The sequence below is a fragment of the Perissodus microlepis genome, chromosome 12, assembly GCF_051167445.1.
Source record: "Perissodus microlepis isolate ML-2025 ecotype Zambia chromosome 12, ASM5116744v1, whole genome shotgun sequence".
Taxonomy (NCBI): domain Eukaryota; kingdom Metazoa; phylum Chordata; class Actinopteri; order Cichliformes; family Cichlidae; genus Perissodus; species Perissodus microlepis.
Genome location: NC_140472.1, coordinates 3,222,912 through 3,242,964, shown reverse-complemented (window position 1 = coordinate 3,242,964; position 20,053 = coordinate 3,222,912). Strand labels below are relative to the sequence as shown.

The 20,053-nt window shown below is 41.8% G+C and overlaps 1 protein-coding gene across 1 annotated transcript in view; it reads right to left on the bottom strand.

The window, feature by feature from the left end:
* galnt9 (polypeptide N-acetylgalactosaminyltransferase 9) overlaps positions 1–20,053 on the bottom strand; it is a 107,359-nt gene that overhangs the window by 76,742 nt on the left and 10,564 nt on the right. The window contains exons 2-3 of the mRNA XM_084947524.1: positions 16,642–16,822; positions 1,106–1,272 (exon numbers count right to left, since the gene is read on the bottom strand). Coding sequence (XP_084803650.1) covers positions 1,106–1,272; positions 16,642–16,822 — 348 coding nt within the window. The remainder of the gene's footprint in view (positions 1–1,105; positions 1,273–16,641; positions 16,823–20,053) is intronic.

Sequence of the window (20,053 nt, the reverse complement as noted above, 5' to 3'; positions counted from 1 at the left end):
GATACATAGTCTAAAAAGCAGGAAAGAATAAAAAAAACAGGAAGCCAAGTATATTTCAAAGGGAAATGACTGCAGAACACATGCCAACCCAATTAGCCCGAGCTTTCGTACTACTAAATAATAACAACTGTTCCTCGTTTGAAAATAATCCACTGACGAAGTCACTGGAGAGGTTTTGTTTACTACTACAGTCAAGCCGATATAATGAGACATGAGGTCAGACTCCATTCTCTCTGTTCGCTGACTTTTAAAGCCTCCCTTTTTAATGGTCGGCAGTTAGAGGCTTAGTGGGGAATGGAAATGTGCCAGTGGTGACTCCTGGTTTGCCTTCTTTTAGTATGTTATTTATGTGTCCTTTTCTTCTGCCAGCCTGAGGGAGGCAGGCTTGCTACTCAGTGCCAAGTGAAGAAGGGCCAAGCGTGGTCTGGAATCTAGTTCATTGTGACTCGCTCTCCAAACAGGAAAGCTTTGGGGAGATGAAGCTAAGCATCATCAGCTGCTGTGGGCACCGAGGAGTGGAGACCACTGAAGGATTTGCCCACATCGCCATGGAGACAGTAGTACACGGCAGTGTAGATGAGACAAATCCATCCCTGCTCCCCCCACTTTTTTTATGCTATTTTAAAACCTGGTGCTCAAGTGTTTACCCTCAGGGGTTCGCCATCACCTCAACCGTTACTCACGAACCCAAACAGACATAAAAAACTCAGAAAAGTGTGGTACAGGAACACATAAGAAAATACTAAAATGTACCGTAGCATAAACAGACCAACAATTCAGACATGAATTTAAAAACGTCACGCTGTTCCATGAGAGCAGACAGCCAGAGATAAATAAAGTGGCTGTCTCAACTGAATAAGCAAACCATAAGATTTTTTTTTAATTCCCTGTCCGAGAATAAACTTAGAGATAGGATCCTGATACAAAAAACAAAAACATGTTGCAATAAGGAAATACTGTAACTGGCTAGATTTCAATTAAAGCCGTCAGTTAATGTTAAAGAACAAAGACTGACCTCAACAGAAAAACAACTATACTGGTATTTTTTTAAGAGAATTAAAACTAATATAAGATATTATATTAATAAAACCGTGAAAGGTCTTACCACTGTCACTGTTGTCATCTACCAAGATGATCTCCTTCAGCAGGTGTGCCGGTGTGTGATTGACCACACTGTGGACGGAGCGCAGGATCACTGACAGAGCCTCATTCACAAAGATGAAGACTACTGAGATCTGAGGAAGGTCCTCTGGGTACGTCATCTGCTTACACCTGATAAAAGAAATGCAAAAATTATTCACCGATATTAAACCTACGCTGACTTTATTAATTGCATTTTTCCTTCAAAGGATTAATATGAATATATTAGAGAAGACAAAGAGTATATTCAAGAAGCGGTTGCTTGCTGTAAGGTAGATTGTGAGTTTTATACATGTATGTTAATGTGAGTCTACAGCAAGGAAAGGTTTGCTAAGTTTGAAAATTGTGGAGCCATCTCAGGGGTCGTGTTGTGACCTTCAGGAAGGCTGAAGCTGACACTTTGAAATGTTGTAGCAGGGAAATCACAGGAGTAACTCGTGGTATTAATAATGGCTCTGGTCCATTTAGGTGTTCAGGTAAGCAAGGACAAAGTAGCATAGAGACAAAGTCACGAGTTACAACCATATCAAAGGCTAAAATGTTCATATCAGAGATGTTCGTGAGTTGAATGTGTTAACATCGGGCTCATTGTTTGCTTCTGCTGGTTGGATTTAAAAAAGAAGTTTTTCCCTTGAGTGAGTAAAATGCTCTGTAAAAGAGGAATTTTCATAGTGCAAACACTCTTATATTTCTCTCCGATGCACAACTATTTACCTCAAAGGCAGAGGAATAATAAATATTTTAATTTACAAATGACCCAGTTTTCATCTGCAAAAGAAAAGAAACTAAAGATAACAAAGAGACCACATGGAAAAACACACAGCACAGCCAGCCTACCAGAAACTGTAAGTATGACTTTGGTAACATGGAGGGTAAAGTTTGTTGTTATAGTATCCTTTCAGTGCTAATGGTACGATGAAGACAACATATCCTAGTAGAAGCAGGCAGCCAAAAGTCAAACTGACTGCGTTTTATCTCCGTTGTGCGTAATGGGAGAGTGCGTGCTGAATGTGAAGAAGCCAAATACATGAATAATAAAGACTCAATAATAAAGATTGCTATTCTGTGTTCTTCTCAAATGTAAGACCAAATCAGATTCAAAAACAACATACACAAAACTGAGATACAAATGCTAGAAATACTGAGCGAAACAACGATTAGACGATTTAACAAAGTCTTTGACGGCCATTTTCAGGGAAAATAAAAGGACCTACTCTGGAGTGGGTACTTCTGAGAGTCCCTGACAACCTCAATGTTGATTGCTTTGACTTGGAACATGTGCCATTTTGAAAAAAAAGGGGAAAAAAGCTACCTATTGGAACTAAGATAAAGAAAAACAGACTGCTGCTCATTCAAACATAATACCATCTGCCACAGAGGTGGAGAAAAAAGAAATAACATAAAATGAATGCAGGGTTGCACCTGTCACAAAATGATTACATCACTGTGTGAGTCAGACCGATCTTATACTGCACAGAAAAAGGCTTACAGGGCCAATCAGGGTGTCTGCTCATGGTTCCTGCAGTAGAAAGGCTGCTGATATGTTCGGTGTCCTCCTCCCTCTCCCATTCAGCCTCCTTTCATCCTTCATAACCGCGGAGCCCTCCCTATCCATTTTCAACTTTCTGCCTCCTCCTCACACAGACTCCACAGCAACCCCTTTTGTACATCTGTGATTAGAGTCCTACATCGTGCCGCTATCGAGACTGACCCAATTATTAAAATGATCTGTGCACTAGCGTCACTTGTTCTAAGTTCACACATTCTGTCACGATGCTGAGACTCTCCTCGGCTAATAATAGTTGTTTTCAAGTCTGGCAAACGTCCCTGTCATTTCCGGAAAAATACAGTATTCTCTGAAAGACGCACTGCGAGTTTGCAGTAAGAAATAACAGTGTTAACCGGACAGAAGCACTTAAATGATTCCTATGGCAACTGTGAATACACGCAGTCAGCATCTTGTGATTGCCACCCCCTCCACACGGCCCCAATTAGGCTCAGAATTCAATGCCTGACAAACACATTTCACTCACATCTGCTTTTATTTCCCCATGTTTCCACGTCCCTAATTCATTATGCGGGGATAATGAGGTGGCTATTATAACTGCTGTGGCTGAATTATTTACAAGAGCAGGAAACACTTGTAGTACTGTTCTGCGTCTGAATATTGATAGAAATGAACTACAGGGTAAACAAAACTATGATTCCCATTTAGCTTCAGTAAATCCTTCTCAGCCTTTAAAGTGTTTTGCTAAATACGAAGACGGAGAGGCACCAACGCTGCTGACATCATCCTTAGTCGTAAAAACAGTAATGAGAGTGGTGATATTTTCAGTTATCACTATAATCATGTAGTCAGACATATTACGACAGGCCACAAATGCTGGGACCTCCCAGATCAGCCGATCTTAGTGCCAGCTCACATTAGCCGATGGCTCAGCTGATGCATCCAATTAGCAGACCTCATCTAGGGTGCACTATTTAAGTTGTTTACCTGTCTTATCTGTAAGCTGGTTACGGCCTGCTCTTCCCACTAGATCCAAATATAACTTACTGAAAAGGAAATAACAATTTTCTATTGGCTCTAGTTGTCCTGACTGACAAAATGTCAGTCAGGACAAAAAAAAGTGAAGAAAAAAAAGGTATGTTTGCTGCTCGTCCACTCTTGCTGTGAGCTACCTCTCTGCTGGTGCTCGGCTTTCTAATACCCCTGTGAACCAGAATGTCACTTTGACTCAGCAGCATCCGTGGGGTCAGGCCACAGAGGGATGGCCACATAGCAGATGGAGCCCGGCATGGTGCTATAGTTACATCCTTGTTCCACCCAGTGGAAGACTCCTGGTGCTCACTGCACAGCCACTGAGTGTCTGTGTGTGAGCGTGCGTGTGTGTGTTTGTGTGCGTGTTTGCACGAGAGTGAAGAAATTTCTCACCTTTTAACAATGAGAACTGGCAAAGGAAGAAGTAGCAAATATGTGGGATGGCACAGCAGATGGCATCTTATTTACTTGTGAAGTTATATAGTAAATGCTTTCCATATCTCTCTAAAATAAATAAATAAATAAAAATATAAAAAAGCATTTCTGAAAGGTCGTCTTCTATTTACCTTCATCCACTTTGCATTTTTACTTTGCATATCTGTTGCATGCTCTCCGTATCACATCTTAGTATAGCGAATATAAATTTTGGAAAAAGTTAAACTTTTTAATGCCTCTCAACTTTAAACTGCAAGTTTGAACTCCGTTTTCAACTGAAGTCTGAGGTCTAAATGCAAAATATGCTATCACTGGACACATAAACTGTTCAGCCACAGCATTAAAAAACAGACATTTTATGAATGTTAACTATCTTGCTAGAATGTCCAGCTGGCAAACTCATCATTCATGTGACACCTACCTAACACCCACCTAAACATTTCAGCAGGTACCATCCACAGCGATGGTACTCCTGGACAGCGGCACCATCACCGCACTTTAGCTCTGTTCCTTGAACACAACAGAAAGCTCAAGGGTTTTGACCCAGCCTCCCCAAACTCCCCAGATCCCAGTCCAATCATGCTTTCACTGGATGCGCTGGAATAAGCCCTATTCACTGTCAATTTCCCAGTGACAGACACAACAGGATACCCCATGAGGTCCCAGTCAATTCCCTCATGTGTCACGGCTGTTTTGGCTGCACAAAAGAGACCTACACAATATCAGGTTCTAATATTCTGGCTGATATGTGTAGAAATAAGAAAGAAATAAGGGACAAACATAGAATAAGACTAGCCTTGTGTCAAAAACAGAGATATTCATAAAGATGGGTAACTCACTCCCGACTTGTCACATGTGGATGCTGCTGGGCGTGACATATAAATGGACAGGATACTGTTGAGTGCAATTTGTGTAGGATTATTGTTGGGAAGAAGCATTTAGAAACTACTTTTCCTAAACATAACAGAGTCGTTTTAGTGATAAAAACTAAACCAAACAACCAGTAAAAACGAAGAAAAAAAACTAAATTAATTGGCCGGCATGATGTTGGATTTCTCTTTTTTAATCTGGGTTTATTTGAGAAGCAACTGTAGTCTTTATGAGATGTTTTTCAATACTGATTTCTTTTTATTCACAGGATTTATAACCAGCTGTAGCTTCTAGCTGTTCATGTTTGCTTCTCTTGACTTGTAAAGCTTGACGTCACGCTCTGTTATCAACCACACCCATTTCCACAGCCTACATGTATTTGACAGCAGAGCTCATAAAAGGACAACCAAGCCACAGAGAGTGTTTATGATGAAGCGCTCTGTGTATTTTTATGCTTTAAGCTAGATTCTTGTGTTTTGCGTACGAGTAAATGCACGAACGTTTTGATTGATAACCCCTCCACTGTATCATTGCAGCCCTTCCGTGTGCATTTGTGCTCAGAAACTCCTTTGTTCCCTCTCGCAGCTTTCTCTATTGCCTCTCTCAGTCTGCCCTGCCAGGTCTATAAATACAAGGACAAATCTGGCAGTGAGTTTGAGGAGGGTTCTTTTGCGCCGCAGCTCTCCTTTGCAGAGACACAATTAAAGCATGACAAATTTGCAAAACAAAGTAATGTATATTTCACCCCTGCCAGTCATATGTGCAGTGCAGAGATTGTGTTTAATGAACATTACCAGACTAATCTTGAAAATGTCACGGGCAGCATGGCTGCTTCTAGTTGAGACGTGGTGCGAGAGTGGATTTCAGTGTCGACATCGTAAAGTGATATTGTAGTTCCATTGCCCTAGTTACTGGATCCAATTTAGGGCATCGCTCAACCTTAAATTTGTACCTGTCTAGAGTAGCGGGGAAGCCTTGTAAAGCCGTAACAGGATGAGCGATCGACTCATCTGTTAGTAATGGGACTGAGCTCACTGGCCAGCTCTCATAATTTGACCCGGAACAAGCTTTGACAGAAACAGAGTGCCAGATTAAGATGTATTCCTATCACACCTCCCCCTTTTCTCCTTCTCCAGCAGCCTGCAGCCCCAGCCACTCCATCTGACTTTTTCCCCGCTGGCTGCTCTTATTTGCTGTGTAATTTCACATTAACCTCCCATAACCCGCGCATTGCAGGCAACACCAAAGCAACTTTCCAATCTGCGAACACTCCTCCCTGAAAGATAATAGTTTGCTTTGTCATTTTTCTGCCCCCCACCAACACTCCACTCACGCCGACCCCCACCCGCCATCCGGGCGATAAACTGTAACACTGGAAAGAGCATCAATTTGCAGCAGGAGCTTCTGCACCGTGGAGACCTTATGATCCCATTCTGCAGTATCAGACGCTTAGGAGATGAGGTAAGCCTGTTTCTTCAGCCTCCCTTGCTGGTTATCACCCTCCCACAGGCGGGCAAACGCAAGATGTGGGGTCCTCAGGGAAGAAGGGCACGCGTTACGCTTCGATACGGTTTTAGTTTTAACGGCTATTTTGACAAAACAGAAATCAAATCAGCAAAGTGACAGTAAAGATAGAGGTGAGATTCGGAGTAATTGAATAAAAATCCTCACGTATAACAGGAGGGTATATATATATATATATATATATATATGTTTGTTTGTTTGTTTTCTGGGCATCAGTAATCTCTCTAGCTTGTCTGCCTTTATCGCTTTGTTCTCCACAGCCCAATGAGCTGTTATACTTAAGCCTCCCAAGGACAGCGAATGGCAGGTACAAAGTCACATAAAATAGAGCCTACTTAAGTCCTTTGGTATTTCAGTTAAGAATGTCACTTGCAGAAAGAAGGGCAGAGAGAAGAAATACAGACTAGCAGGTGGCGAGCGGGGATTACAGGTTTTTGTGAGAGACACAAACGCTGCTGTATTATTATGAATTGGTTTTGCTGTCGACAGGTGGGTTTAAAAAGAGAGGGCTTGGAAATGTGTCGATTTTTTGGTTATGGTGATGGACTTTGCTTCCCTGTAGTCATCAAAGTCCTCTCTGCTCAATGGCTTCTGCTTAATTAAAAGCCCATTAGACAGGAGGTGCCTTGTTCCTGCATTTAACTTCACTTCGGTACTGCGGCAGTCACCTTTTGCCGGCAGGATATAATTACTGAATCTGAATTAGAAATCAGAAATATGTAACTCCGTACAAGGCTGGTGCAGCCACCTAAAGCAGGAAGCCAGTGGTCCTTTCTTTAATAGGTTTTTATACCTAAACCTTCCAATACATTTCTGTGAGCTTTCCTGATGCAGCAATCACTAAACTCTCTGAAACAGACAAACTTACAAACTTTCTCACTCTGACAAACAGATCTGTTCAACTTCCTAGGCTTAATCAACACCTCTCAATTGCTGTATAAGAATTGTGCTTTGTTAGTGAGCAAGTTTAATCGAGAAGAACGAGTGAAACAAAATATTCCACCAAGTGGACCTGGGAGGGAAAAAGACCAGAAGCAAGCAGTTCCTTCAGCAATATTATGTTGGGGGAGAAAATGTGTCAGCAAAGCTGCACTGCACACACTACAGTACAAGCTGTGGGCCAATGTGGATTTAATTTTACATTTTAATTTAATAATTTCTCAGTGTAAAAATGTATAACTTTCCATAACAATAGATAATTTGAAAGGGGATTTGAGAATCACAGAGATAATAGATCAGACGATGGGTGTAGTAGAGGTTGAAACTAGAAAGACCTCGAGGAAGCGGTCTCTATGTTTATCTCTTTCAGTAAACTGCAGATCATCATTATAATGTCAATCAATATAACTGTCTCTCAATAAGATACACAGACTAAAAGTTAACTAAGATGAAGACCTTCATGCATTTATAAATTTTGGTCAGCGAAAAGAAGGTGAAGTGGTTACACAACCACAGAGTCCATATAGGGAGGATACAAAGATGAGGTTACAATGTGTTGTACTTTAAGACAGGAGACCCTTGAAACTTATTTATTGCATCTATAAAAGTGAAAATCCTGTATTTTTTACTGTATTTTAATCAACCTAATGTATATTGTTTTTGAATCTGTAACCAAACAGAAATGAAACAGATACATGAATATTATTCCCATACAGTATTTCCTAACATTTGAGCTCTATAGTCTACCACTGGTATGATTCAAGGCATGCTTCTATTGGTTGTGACAGGTGACTGACACACTGTATGGCTAACCATATGTCATGTTACTAATACAGTCAGAAGAAGTGATATGCATGTTAGTGTTTAGACAGTTTTGCTGAAAATGTAATTTCTGTCACAAAAAAACCCAAAGCACGCCAAACTTTACTGCTTCATAGGTTTTGTCCTCTGATCCTAAAACAAGCTCAAGAGCTGCAGACGCAGTAAAAAAAAAAAAAAAAAAAAAGATTCAGCATTATTTATTATCATAATTATTGCATTATTAAACTGCAACTCAACCTTCAACAACGAGTAACAATTACCAGGTAGAAACATGAGGCAAAAAGTCTTTTATCATAATATTAACACGTGATAGTTGCGAGGTGTTAATATTTTAATTTCATTTAATAAACTGTAATCACACGCTGCAGAGAAACAATAAGTAGGACAAAAGCACCTACTACTTTCTGATTTGTGGATTGATGTATACAATGTTCTCCAGGTCACTGCTTATATAAGTTCATTAGATTTAGTGTACATTACAGCAACTGAAGTCTTAGCCATACATTCAGTTCTAGATTAGCTTTGGTGTCACACCACTTTAAAAGGGGGACTAGAACAAGGTCCCTGCTCTAAAGCAGTGCAGCTGTGTAGTCTGAGGCAGAAATCTCCTCAAAGGCTTAAAAAAGCTGAAAACTTCTGGACAAAAACACTAGAAAGACAACGTGTGAAGGCAGCAAAGAAATCCACAATCACTAGTGCCACAACAATGCTGGCTGTTGCAGTGTTGTGTTGATTGCACACGCAATATTTTATCCCTCCAAACAATTCTTTCACATGCTCAGAGCACCGCTTTGATGTTTCTATTGTTCTCCAAAGTGCGACTTCAGTGACATAAACAGAAAAGGAAAAAAAAACTGCATTCACTTTCCACTGCATTGATTTTCATGCAGTTTCTAAAATAAAAAAAAAAATGACAAAAGCTTTATCTAGTTTGACATTGTGTATTTATTTTTGGAGTCTGAGAATGTCTTTGTGTATATGGATATATGAGGGTGAAGAATTGTGAAAATACATGCATTAATATAAGGACACATAAACACAGGTAGAGAAAGAGGAAAGCGGAGGAAGAAAAGCTGTCAGAATCTGGTCCATGATGGAAGCAGCACAAAATCCAAACACCAATAAGCATCTGAATAGGGGGTCATATGATTGTTGGGTTTTTCTCTGTATCTATGAAGCACCTTGAGGCGACTTTTGTTGTGATTTGGCGCTATATAAATAAAATGGAATTGAACTGAATTGAATACTAACACTAATAAAGGCAGCATCATTTGAAACTGGAAACCAAACCATCCACACACACACACTTTTTTTTTATTTTTATCTTGCAGCCCTCCAACAACCAGCCAACCTTTTTAATTAAAAAAAAAAACCTTTCATAAAACCTCTCTATTCCAGAGGCTGTCCTAGCTAACGTTATTAATTAATAAGCTCTTTTTAACCCAATCTCCTCCTTCCCACTCCACTCTTGTCTAATTTTTCTGGGTGTGAAAAAGAACTTAAAACAAAGCAGCATGGATGAAATCATTAGCTATCCACACTAAAATCCTCTCTGGGCTGTCAAATTTCCTTTCTGTGTTTCCGCCTGTCACCATTGTTCTTTGACATTGTCTGATATCAACACCACTGACAGCCCCGATTATCCCCCAAAACCCAAGCCATCTCCTCCATCTCCTATTGTTTCACAACTATAATTCACTTTCTAAATATAAAATATAACATCAAAAAAGGAAAATTAAGGCTCTTTGTTGGGTGTCAGCTGGGTTTCTTTTGCAAAGAAAATAAAATCTACATTTTAACATTAAAACAGCTCAAATGTTGCTTTCATCTTATTGCACTTCCTGTCATATTAGGCATGTCTAGCAATGTGCTTTCATGTCACTTCCCATAAATAAAGTAGAAATGTACTTCTTTGCAAAATTATATTATATATTATTAGGAAACAAAAGTAGCTGGATTATGAGGCTCCTCATTTAAATATGGGGCAAGTTTACTACATGCCATGTGCTAATAGGACATTCAGTGCAGTCAGTGCAAAATTAATGATATAAACCACAGGAATTTCTCCCGCTGGTTGCCATTAAATTTACAAGAGTGACATTCGCAGTTTTCTATTTAATATGAAAACTGGCATGAGACAGTTTCTGGCCTACATGGCACCTCATCAACTCGCCTACAGCAGGTACTAAGTACAGAGGGTCCAGTGTCTTGTGGAAGAAGTCCTGAAAATACATAATAGTACACTTTGAGGGAACATGCTGCGTCTCACCTTAAGCTTATACGTGCATGCTGGCAGTGGAATTGGCTTTTTATCTTGATGTGATTAGCTAGTTTCTTTCCAGAACCTCCTTCAATTCCTAATATTAAGCAATCACTGAGAAACTACTGAAGGTTAAAAATGGTCCAAATTCTTTTGACTCCAGTGAAATTATCAATGTGCCATTTTTTCCAGGTGTAACAACAAAGCATAATGTCCAGGCGTACATTAAAAAGACGATTTGGTAGCTTGAGTTTGTTAGATGTTACGTCAGCTAGCTAGTTGACATCAAAGATTATATAACGTCAGAAAACCAAAAAAAAAGAAAAATGTACAGCACTGCTACATCTATCGATCTAAAAAAATATGAGCTAAAACTATATAACAGCGCGCTGTAGAGGCTTAGTTAAGTTCGGCTAGTTGATATATAAGGATCTGTTACCTCATTGCTAGCTTCCACAGACCATCCATTTTCTTCTGCTTCAGAGGTGCTTGAGAGGTGTGGTACACGCCAGTCTATTGCATGACTATATATAAAATCTGTGTAATCTACAGAGCTATTATATGGCTAATATACATTTACAGTTAAATTGCTCTCAAAAGCAAACATGCTAAAGGTTGCTGCACCTGGGTCCCTGAACAGCACAGACCAATACAGTTTTATGGCAGAAAAAAAATACACAAAACAGGAAAAACATCAGCTAAGACTAAGGTGAAGATCCAGAGGCCCAGTATTTAATATGTGGAAATGCTACAACTTAGCCTAAGACTGTTTCTTTCTGAGGTGTTTAAATTTTTGATGTTCGGGACAGAGTGAGCCTGGAGGCTGTAGTGTACACTGTGAGCTTTTAAACCCTTAGCTTAAAGACATGCTACACAGAAATACTGCTGACACAAAGCTGTCTATTCAAAAACATCTAAAACAGTGGAGGCCTGCACCCAGAAGCTGAGTCAACTCATATGGTCGCTATTCATTTTACTGCTGCATGCATGAAAAAGAAAATATGTAAAAGTAAGAACACATCCATGTGACTTTCTGACTTGAAGAAAGTATTACAAAGACATGACTGTTCCCTGCACTTTTGACCTCACCTGAACCTGCAAGAAGCTCTTGCAAAGTCCACTAATCCTCAGCCTCAGGCTATATTTGTACAGTTTATCAATTCTTTTTTTTTTTTTTTTTTTGTCCCGTTTGGATCTTTAGCCATCAGAATTGTTGTGTAAATATGTGTAAAGAATTCCTTTACACATATTTAGTCAATTTGAGAAGTTAATTAAAGATTTTTTGTGGAATAACAAGAAGCCAAGAGTGAATATAAAGAAAATGTGGGCCTCTAAAGACATTGGGGGAATGGCCCTCCCAAATGTGAAGTTGTATAATTTAGCTTTTGAAATGTCAAGACTGGCCAAGCACTGGACAGGTTCGGACTCTGAGCTGAGCTGGATGAAGATCGAACGGGAACTAGTGAGCCCTTTTACACCCTTGGATGTTCTCTCACAGGGCTCAGCAATTAATGGACAAGACTTTCATAATAACCCAGTGCTTGGGTATTCTAAAGCTGTCTGGGTAGAGGTGCACAAGATGTGTGGAGCATCTCATTTAAGACAACCTTATACCTCGCTATGGAACAACACTGCTGTACAGATTGGGCGAAAAACAGTGTTCTGGAAGGAATGGCTTGTCAAAGGCATACACAGGATAAGTGATCTTTACTCAGGGGGAGTGTTTATGTCATTCGCTGAAATAACCCAAAAATATGGTTTGATAAGAGAAAATAATTTTTGGAGATATTTACAAATAAGGGATTGTATTACCAAAAGAAAATTTACTCAAAGCTCAAATATGGTGGTAGAGTTTTTAGAATTGTCCAGTACAGCACATAGAGCAGCTGTTTTCTACAAACTGTTTAACAATCCAAAAAAAGAGATATGTGAAAACTTGAGGATTATATGGCAGAGAGATCTGAGTTGTGCAATTTCTAAAGAAGACTGGTGTAGAATTTTGTCATTCTCTGATAAATATATAAGAGAGGCCAGGGGTAAATTTACTCAGCATAAATTAATACACAGATGGTACTTCACTCCGTCCAAACTTTATAGAATGGGAATCAGTCCCAGTAATATATGCTGGAAATGTAGTTCAGATCCAGGGACATTTATGCATGCTATTTGGGAATGTGGGAAAGTTTATCCCTTTTGGCAAAAAGTATTGGACAAAATAGGAAGGTGGATTGGTTTGATAATACCCTAAGGGGGGGAACCGTGCCACCCTCCTGGGAAGAGCTGAGCAGAGCCCCAAACGAGAGGTCACCCCGCAGCTACGGAGCAGAGGCCAGAGGGGGTTGCAGTGGCGTGCCCGCGGGCTCTGCCGGCAGCCAGCTGTGCCAGAGAGGACCGAGCTTCAGGCCCCGAGGCCAGAGGCCTGAGGGCACCCCACCCCCCGGAAGGGGCCCAGCCGGGCCACAGGCGCCAGGCCCCGCCAATCGGCCACCAGGAGTGAGCCGGTACATACCTGAGCGCCCAGCCCCAGTCGACAAGAACCACCAACACACCAACGTCTGAGGGCATCAGCCACCGGCAGGGAGTGTGGTGAGGGGAGATAGGCCTCCGTACTTTGGAGGGCCTGAGATGTACCCAGAGAGGTCGAGTCTAAGACCCAACCTGACATATAGACACAGACGAACAGGCACACGCGGACACAGACGTACATTCCCACCCCCATATACACAACCAAATACTCGGCACTCACCCAACGTGTAGACAGACACAAATAGACACTGCACAGACAGTCGCACTCCCCAAACATACTCTATATCCCAGGTCCAGGTACCCCCGCCCCCAGAGGGTCAAGCCGCACCTAGACCCAGGAGATGTAACCCTTCTCTCTGGGGTGGAGGCAAGCGGACCACCTCCTTATCTGCAGTAGCAGGGAGGCCCCGCATCCCAGACCCCAGTCTGACGGCCAGCACCTCCTCCCAGCCCCCCAGCCCTGACAGCTAACAGAACCGGGGTGAGTGAAGACCTCAAACCTCCCTACGCCCGCTCATGTGTAGTGTTGCTGTGTGCTGTTCTAGAGTGCATTTAAAACACAGGAGAGCATGGTTCCTGCTTCCTATCAGAGAGCAGCATGGCTCCTCCCGAAAACCCTTAGAGTGTATATGCATTTAAAATTGAGGGTAGGGCACCAGCGCCAGAGGTGGGTTGGAATACACCGACCATCCTCTGGATGCTGTAGAACAGGGGTGGCCAACCCGCGGCTCTCGAGCCGCATGCGGCTCTTTGCCTGGTTTCATGCGGCTCTTACGTTCATATCAAAGTTTGTGTTTGTGTTTTGGGTTTTTTTATGTTGTTGTTTTAAAATGTGCGCGTTCGCTTCGCTTGAGTTCAATACGGTATTTTCATCAAATGCGCATGTGTGTGAGATGAAAATACCGCAAAGTTTCCCAGTAGGAGCAAGTTCGCCCTTAAAATGGCAGGAAAAAAATGCACAGCAAAAAGAAAATATGAAGATGAACACAGGACGTTTTTAACAGAGTGGGAGAGTTTATAATTTTTTGTTGAACGCAATGGCAAGCCATTCTGCCTTATATGTCAGACGTTATTAGCGCATTTCGAAGCTTCAAATCTTCAGCGCCACTTCAGCTCACTCCATGCTAACATCGACCAGGAATTTCCAAAAGGGACTGAACTTCGCAAGCACGAGTTGGCCACTTTGAAAAGTCAGGCAGAAAAGCAGATACAGTTTTTCCAAAAATTTACGAAGCGATCAGAGACCATAACGCTCGCATCCTATCAGCTGGCTTGGAACATTGCACGGGCTAAAAAGGCATACAATGAAGGGGAGTTCGTTAAAAAATGCCTCAGTGACGTTGTTGAAATCTTGTCTCCTGAAAACGACAAATTAAAACGCATGGTATCAGACGTCCAACTGTCCCGCCACACTGTTGAACACAGAATATCGGACATTAACACGGCTATTGAATCACAGTTGCACTCTGACCTTCAAGCATGTGAGTATTTTAGTGTGGCATTGGATGAGAGTTGTGATATACAAGACAAGCCTCAGTTGGCAATATTTGCACCGTCTGTGTCAAACAATTGTGTGATCAAAGAAGAACTCCTGGATATTGTGCCATTAAAAGACAGAACCCGTGGCATAGATGTGAAAGAAACCATGATGGCTGCATTTGAAAAAGCAAATCTTCCCATAACGAAATGAACTGCAATAGCCACGGATGGAGCACCAGCCATGATGGGATCTGTGAACGGGCTTGTGGGGCTGTGCAAAGCTGATCAAACTATTCCTGACTTTTGGAATTTCCACTGCATCATCCACATGGAGCAACTCGTGTCTAAATCATTGAATTTAGATAACGTCATGAAGCCTGTGATGGAAATCGTCAACTATATCCGCACACATGCGCTTAACCACAGTCAATTCAAGAATCTCATCGCTGAGCTGGACCAAGGGCTTCCAGGTGACCTGCCGCTGCACTGCACTGTGAGGTGGCTGTCAAAAGGCCAGGTACTCTCTCGCTTCTTTGAGCTTTTGGATGCCGTGAAACTGTTTATGGAAAAGAAGGACAAGGACTATCCCGAGCTCTCGGACCTCAAGCAGATTATGGATCTGGCCTTTTTGGTCGACATGCTGTGTCACTTGGACAGACTGAACCTGACCCTGCAGGGTAAGCTAAAAATGCTGCCTGACCTGGTGCAAAGTGTGTTTGCGTTTGTCAACAAACTGAAGCTGTTCAAGACACATATTCAAAAGGGAGATTTAACGCATTTTCCCACTCTGCTAAAAGCCAGTGGGCAAATCGCCAGCGCCGCCCTGAGTAAGCAAAGAGCCAGATATGCAACGCTGATTGAAAACTTGCACGAAAGCTTCGTGACCCGGTTCCATGATCTACAATTGAAAAGGCCACAGATTACGTTCCTCGTCAACCCATTTAATGCAGAGACCGGCTGTTTGAAAGTCCCGCTAGTCACAGATGAAGCTGCGGCTGAGTTGGAGATGATCGATCTTTGTGAAGAGGACCAATTGAAACCTGCTTTAAGGGAAGGGACCATTGAGTTCTGGAAAAGTGTGCCAATGGAAAAATACCCCAATGTCAAACGGGCTGCGCTTAAGATACTGTCAATGTTTGGGTCAACATACGTCTGCGAGTCTGTGTTTTCTACCCTAAAACATGTGAAATCAAAGCATCAATCTGTTCTGACTGACACACATGTGAAAGAATTGCTTCGAGTGGCAACAACGGAATACAAGCCAGATTTAAAGAGGATTGTTCAAGGCAAGGAATGCCAGAAGTCCCACTAAACAACATGCATTGTAAAAGTAAATGCTATTGTAGATTATTATATTTTTGTTTGTGGACTTGGTTGAACTGAGAGTTTGTGTGCACACAATGTTCATTGTTGAAAATGACTGGCCTGTGGTTTTAGTACTGTAGGAGTCCATTTCTGTCATTATCATGTTGGTGTGTGACATTTACAATAAATCTGGCTGAGCAGAGATGTGTGTATTTTGTGTGTGTGTGTGTGTGTGTGTGTGTGTGAGAGAAAGAGAGAGAGAGAGAGAGAGAGAGGGAGGAAAGGATGGGTGATGTTCATGTGTGCCCATGCGTATGATGTGGCTCTTTGCATTAACACAGTAAAAAAAAGTGGCTCTTGGTCTCTGACTGGTTAGCCACCCCTGCTGTAGAACGTGCCCACCCCCAAGGCCCTATATGTATGTGTTATGTGAGAGTGCGAGTAATGTGGATGTCTAGGTTGCAGAATAAAATTGAGGCACAGGCGGCCAGAAGGGGACAGAGGGGGAGTGCCTCCCCTACAGTTTATCAATTCTAACACTAGTTGCATGACGGTCTGTTTCAGCAAAACATAAAAAAATAAATAAAAGAAGTGGACGAGGAAAAATGCACAGTGCACTCAATGATAATGTCAGTTCTGCCTTACATTTCATGCAGTAAAAAAATAAAGCCAACCAAACCTAAAACAAGTCTTTTTTTGAAGGCTACAGAGCCAGCCACAGGGGGGAAAAAACAGGTGTAGAGCTGTAGCTGGAAGAAGAATGTACATGACATAAAATGAGCAGAAACACAGGCAGACATACTTCTTAGGCCTGTAGTCTGGGATGCTCCTGTCCAGGGAGATACGATCACTGAGCTGAGCATTGTAGCCATACTCCTCGTACTTCCTCTCGGCATCGCGGCTATCTTCTCCCAGAGTGGCAGCAGCTCCCCCCTGGCCGAGGCCTCCGGGCCCTTCTACCAGCCCCATGGGCTTTGCTAAACCTGCCAAGAAAATAACACATGCGACAGACAATTATACAGATGTAGCCATGAATTCCAACACACATATACAGACACAGAGCAGACATAGAGAGGCGAGAAGAGGGGGCAGGTGATTGACATCGCCTAGCAGTGTGAAGAAACCGGTGCACAGCAGCTCTGAGATCCAGCGGGGTTCATCCATAGGGTACCATTACAGTGTCTGTCAATGAAGAAGCTGCAAAACACCCACACCGACACAGACGTCACGGGGAAGAGCAAAGAAGAGCTGAAGCTGAGAGACACCGTGGCAGAACGGCCAACTCTACAACAGACACCAGACAGAATTTATACACAACTTTAGGTCACATATGGAACAGCAGGCATGAAACTGTCAGTGGTAATGAAGTGTGAAAGGAAAAACTCTCTGAAACCCGCACTGAGAAGGATAATGATTATAGTTTTACCTGGGTTGCAGATGCGTTTTGTACAGGTTACCATTTTATTAATGCATATCACTTTGATGTTATCAAATCAAAGCTTCGTATTACAAAGCTAGATGTGCATTGTCTTTTTGTTTGTACATTCAGATTAAAATGTTCCTCCTTTTATTGTTAAAAAGCTCTCGATTCAGTGTTTGACAGACAACAAAATAAATAAATAAAAACCTAAAATTACTACTACAGAGACAACAGATAGAGTTTAGAATTTTGTGAATAACTCTCCCTGGATCTAATTATTGTGTGGATGCCTTTTTAACAACATCCAAAACACAATATGCTCCAGATAAATATGCAGGATGCGCTTTAAAAACATCAGCACCACATCATAAACAACTTTAAAAAAAATCATGACAACAGAGATGGATCAGATCCTTCATCGGGACCTCCTTGAGACTCCAGTGAGGAACGCAGTCGGCAAATCACTTTCAGATACTTGTTTCTTAGCTTTTTATAACAGCAGGACTTTCAATAGTGTTAATTTGACCAAATTCGTGTGTCTTTAAATCCCTCACATCTTAGAGTTCTGGGATTTCTTTTCAGTTATTATAAACTATCAATGGTTTTCATGCTTCTTGCAAACCATTGCACTAGTCTGCGGTTTTCAGACTTCAGAAGCATTCCTTTTCCTCCCCATATTGCATGAGAAATCTAAGAGGGTTTCCTTTTAATTAAGATCACAAAGATGGCAGACTAATTAATAACTCTGTCTGAGGTTGATACCAGTTATCTGAAATGATACGAGAAATAACCGAAGCAAAACCTTCACAGGAAGAAAAAACATCTTGCAATCCTACTGAAATATCGGCAAAAAACAATCTGGAACAAATTCAAATCTGGCATGATCACCGTGGAGTTGTTGTCAAGCTGTTACACTCAGTTTCCATCTTCAGCCTGACATTGCATCCGGTCTAAAGCTGAGGTTAATCTCCGATGTGGAATGTGTGTGGACTGCTGCAAACACATCACATAAGCATTTGTTCTCATTGTACTATTTTTAATTTGCTTAGAGAACACACGTGGTAGCTCGCGGCTTTGCTAGCATGTGTCAAATGACTGTATGCATGATTTTATATATGTGTGAATCAGCTGAACAGCTGGTGGTAGCATAGATGTAAAACAAAATTAATTTGTATAAACAACATTCTGATTTGATCATACACAAGTTCTCTGTCTTGAAGTCTTAGTTTGTTCTTGTAGATTTAAAATGACTGATTCTTTCAGAAACCTTTGATTCAACAAGGCCACACCAGATGTTGCACTGAACACCTAATGGCTCTATTCAGCTAATTATAGAAGCATTCTGGGAGCATGTGTGCAGCAGTACCACGACCGTGGAGTGGTTATTCAAACAGCGCTTGTTCCATGCAGGTCCTTTTATCTCACAAAGAGCCCAAAGAGTGGCCAGATTGCCTGGCTGCGTGCTTAGCAGTGAATGGGAGCCCATTCTCGCTCAGCCTCAATCGTGTTACAGTATGCTCCTTCGGTCTAACACAGCTAAATTCAGGACTCAAACCGCCCTTCTGCTCTTATTAAAATGACTCATGACTGTGTTTAACGAGCCGTCGCTTTGGTGCTGTGACACTGACATTTTCAGAAAGGGATGGAGAAAAATGCTGTGCGGTGTCAAAAGTGACATCTCGGCTGAGGGGGGAAAAAAGTGCATGTTCAGACCTCCACAGTACTGTAAAATACTGAGGTGGGGACCGAGTTTCTGACTTTTGAAAATCCAAACCCTCCTGGGTCACAAGCAGCTGCCCTGAGCCAGCTTTATTTCCACTTTAGCCATTACTAGAAGCATTTTGGCTCTGCTGAAAATCTGTCATCAGGTTGGAGAACTCTGCACTGTACGTTTAATTGCACATAGTAATGCTTTGATGACATCACAGGAAATTAAAATCTTAATATAAGGACATAATTGTTGTCCTTATTTATAGGCTTACAAACACTGCAATTGTTATGGTGCAAGCAATCTCCATATTTGTAAAATAGCGATTTTTATATTCAGTGTTTTTCTGGGGAGAAATACAATATAAGTCTTTGCCACGGGAAAATTAAAATGCCCGCATTGCAAAACTCCCATTAACAGCGCCCACCCTCCAAAAATAATTTTTGTGCAGTGTCTAAACTACAAAGAAACTGTTATAAGGACATGTTGTCATGCGTCCGTGCCAGCCTTCACTATTGTTTGACTATTTAAAATTCCATGAAACTGTGGGATAATGTCAGATAATTGTTATGCGAGCCAAGCTTCCACTGTGGCCTCCACAGAATAATCGAGCTGCGTCTGTTCTCCATATCAACAGATGGACACACAGACAGTAAGCAAACAGCGCATACCGATGAAGAGCTCAGCTCTCAGCTTCACCCCCTCCAGGAACTGAGGAGTAATCACCATATTTGGATGGCCTCAAATCCTCGGGTGCGACTGAAGATTTGTAATTGGAGCTGAATGGTTGGAAACTGGCTTCTCCCACGAGAGGGATTTAGCATGCCCGACACCAGCCAATGTGGTGGCATTTTGACAAGTATGGGTGGGGTTCACGTCACGGATAAGCCATCTGTCATAGCTGCCTGTGTCACACAATAACACAGATAGCCTCCAGAGCCAGAGTCTCAAGTCTGGAGGGCCTCTCTGTCTCTGCGTGTGTCTTGGAAGCAGGACAACTCCTGCCAGCTTTGTTTTCTGGTCACTGCGTTATTTTTTGCTTCCCTCCTGTCTACAGCTGCCTCGGTCTGATTGAAGGTTCCTTTA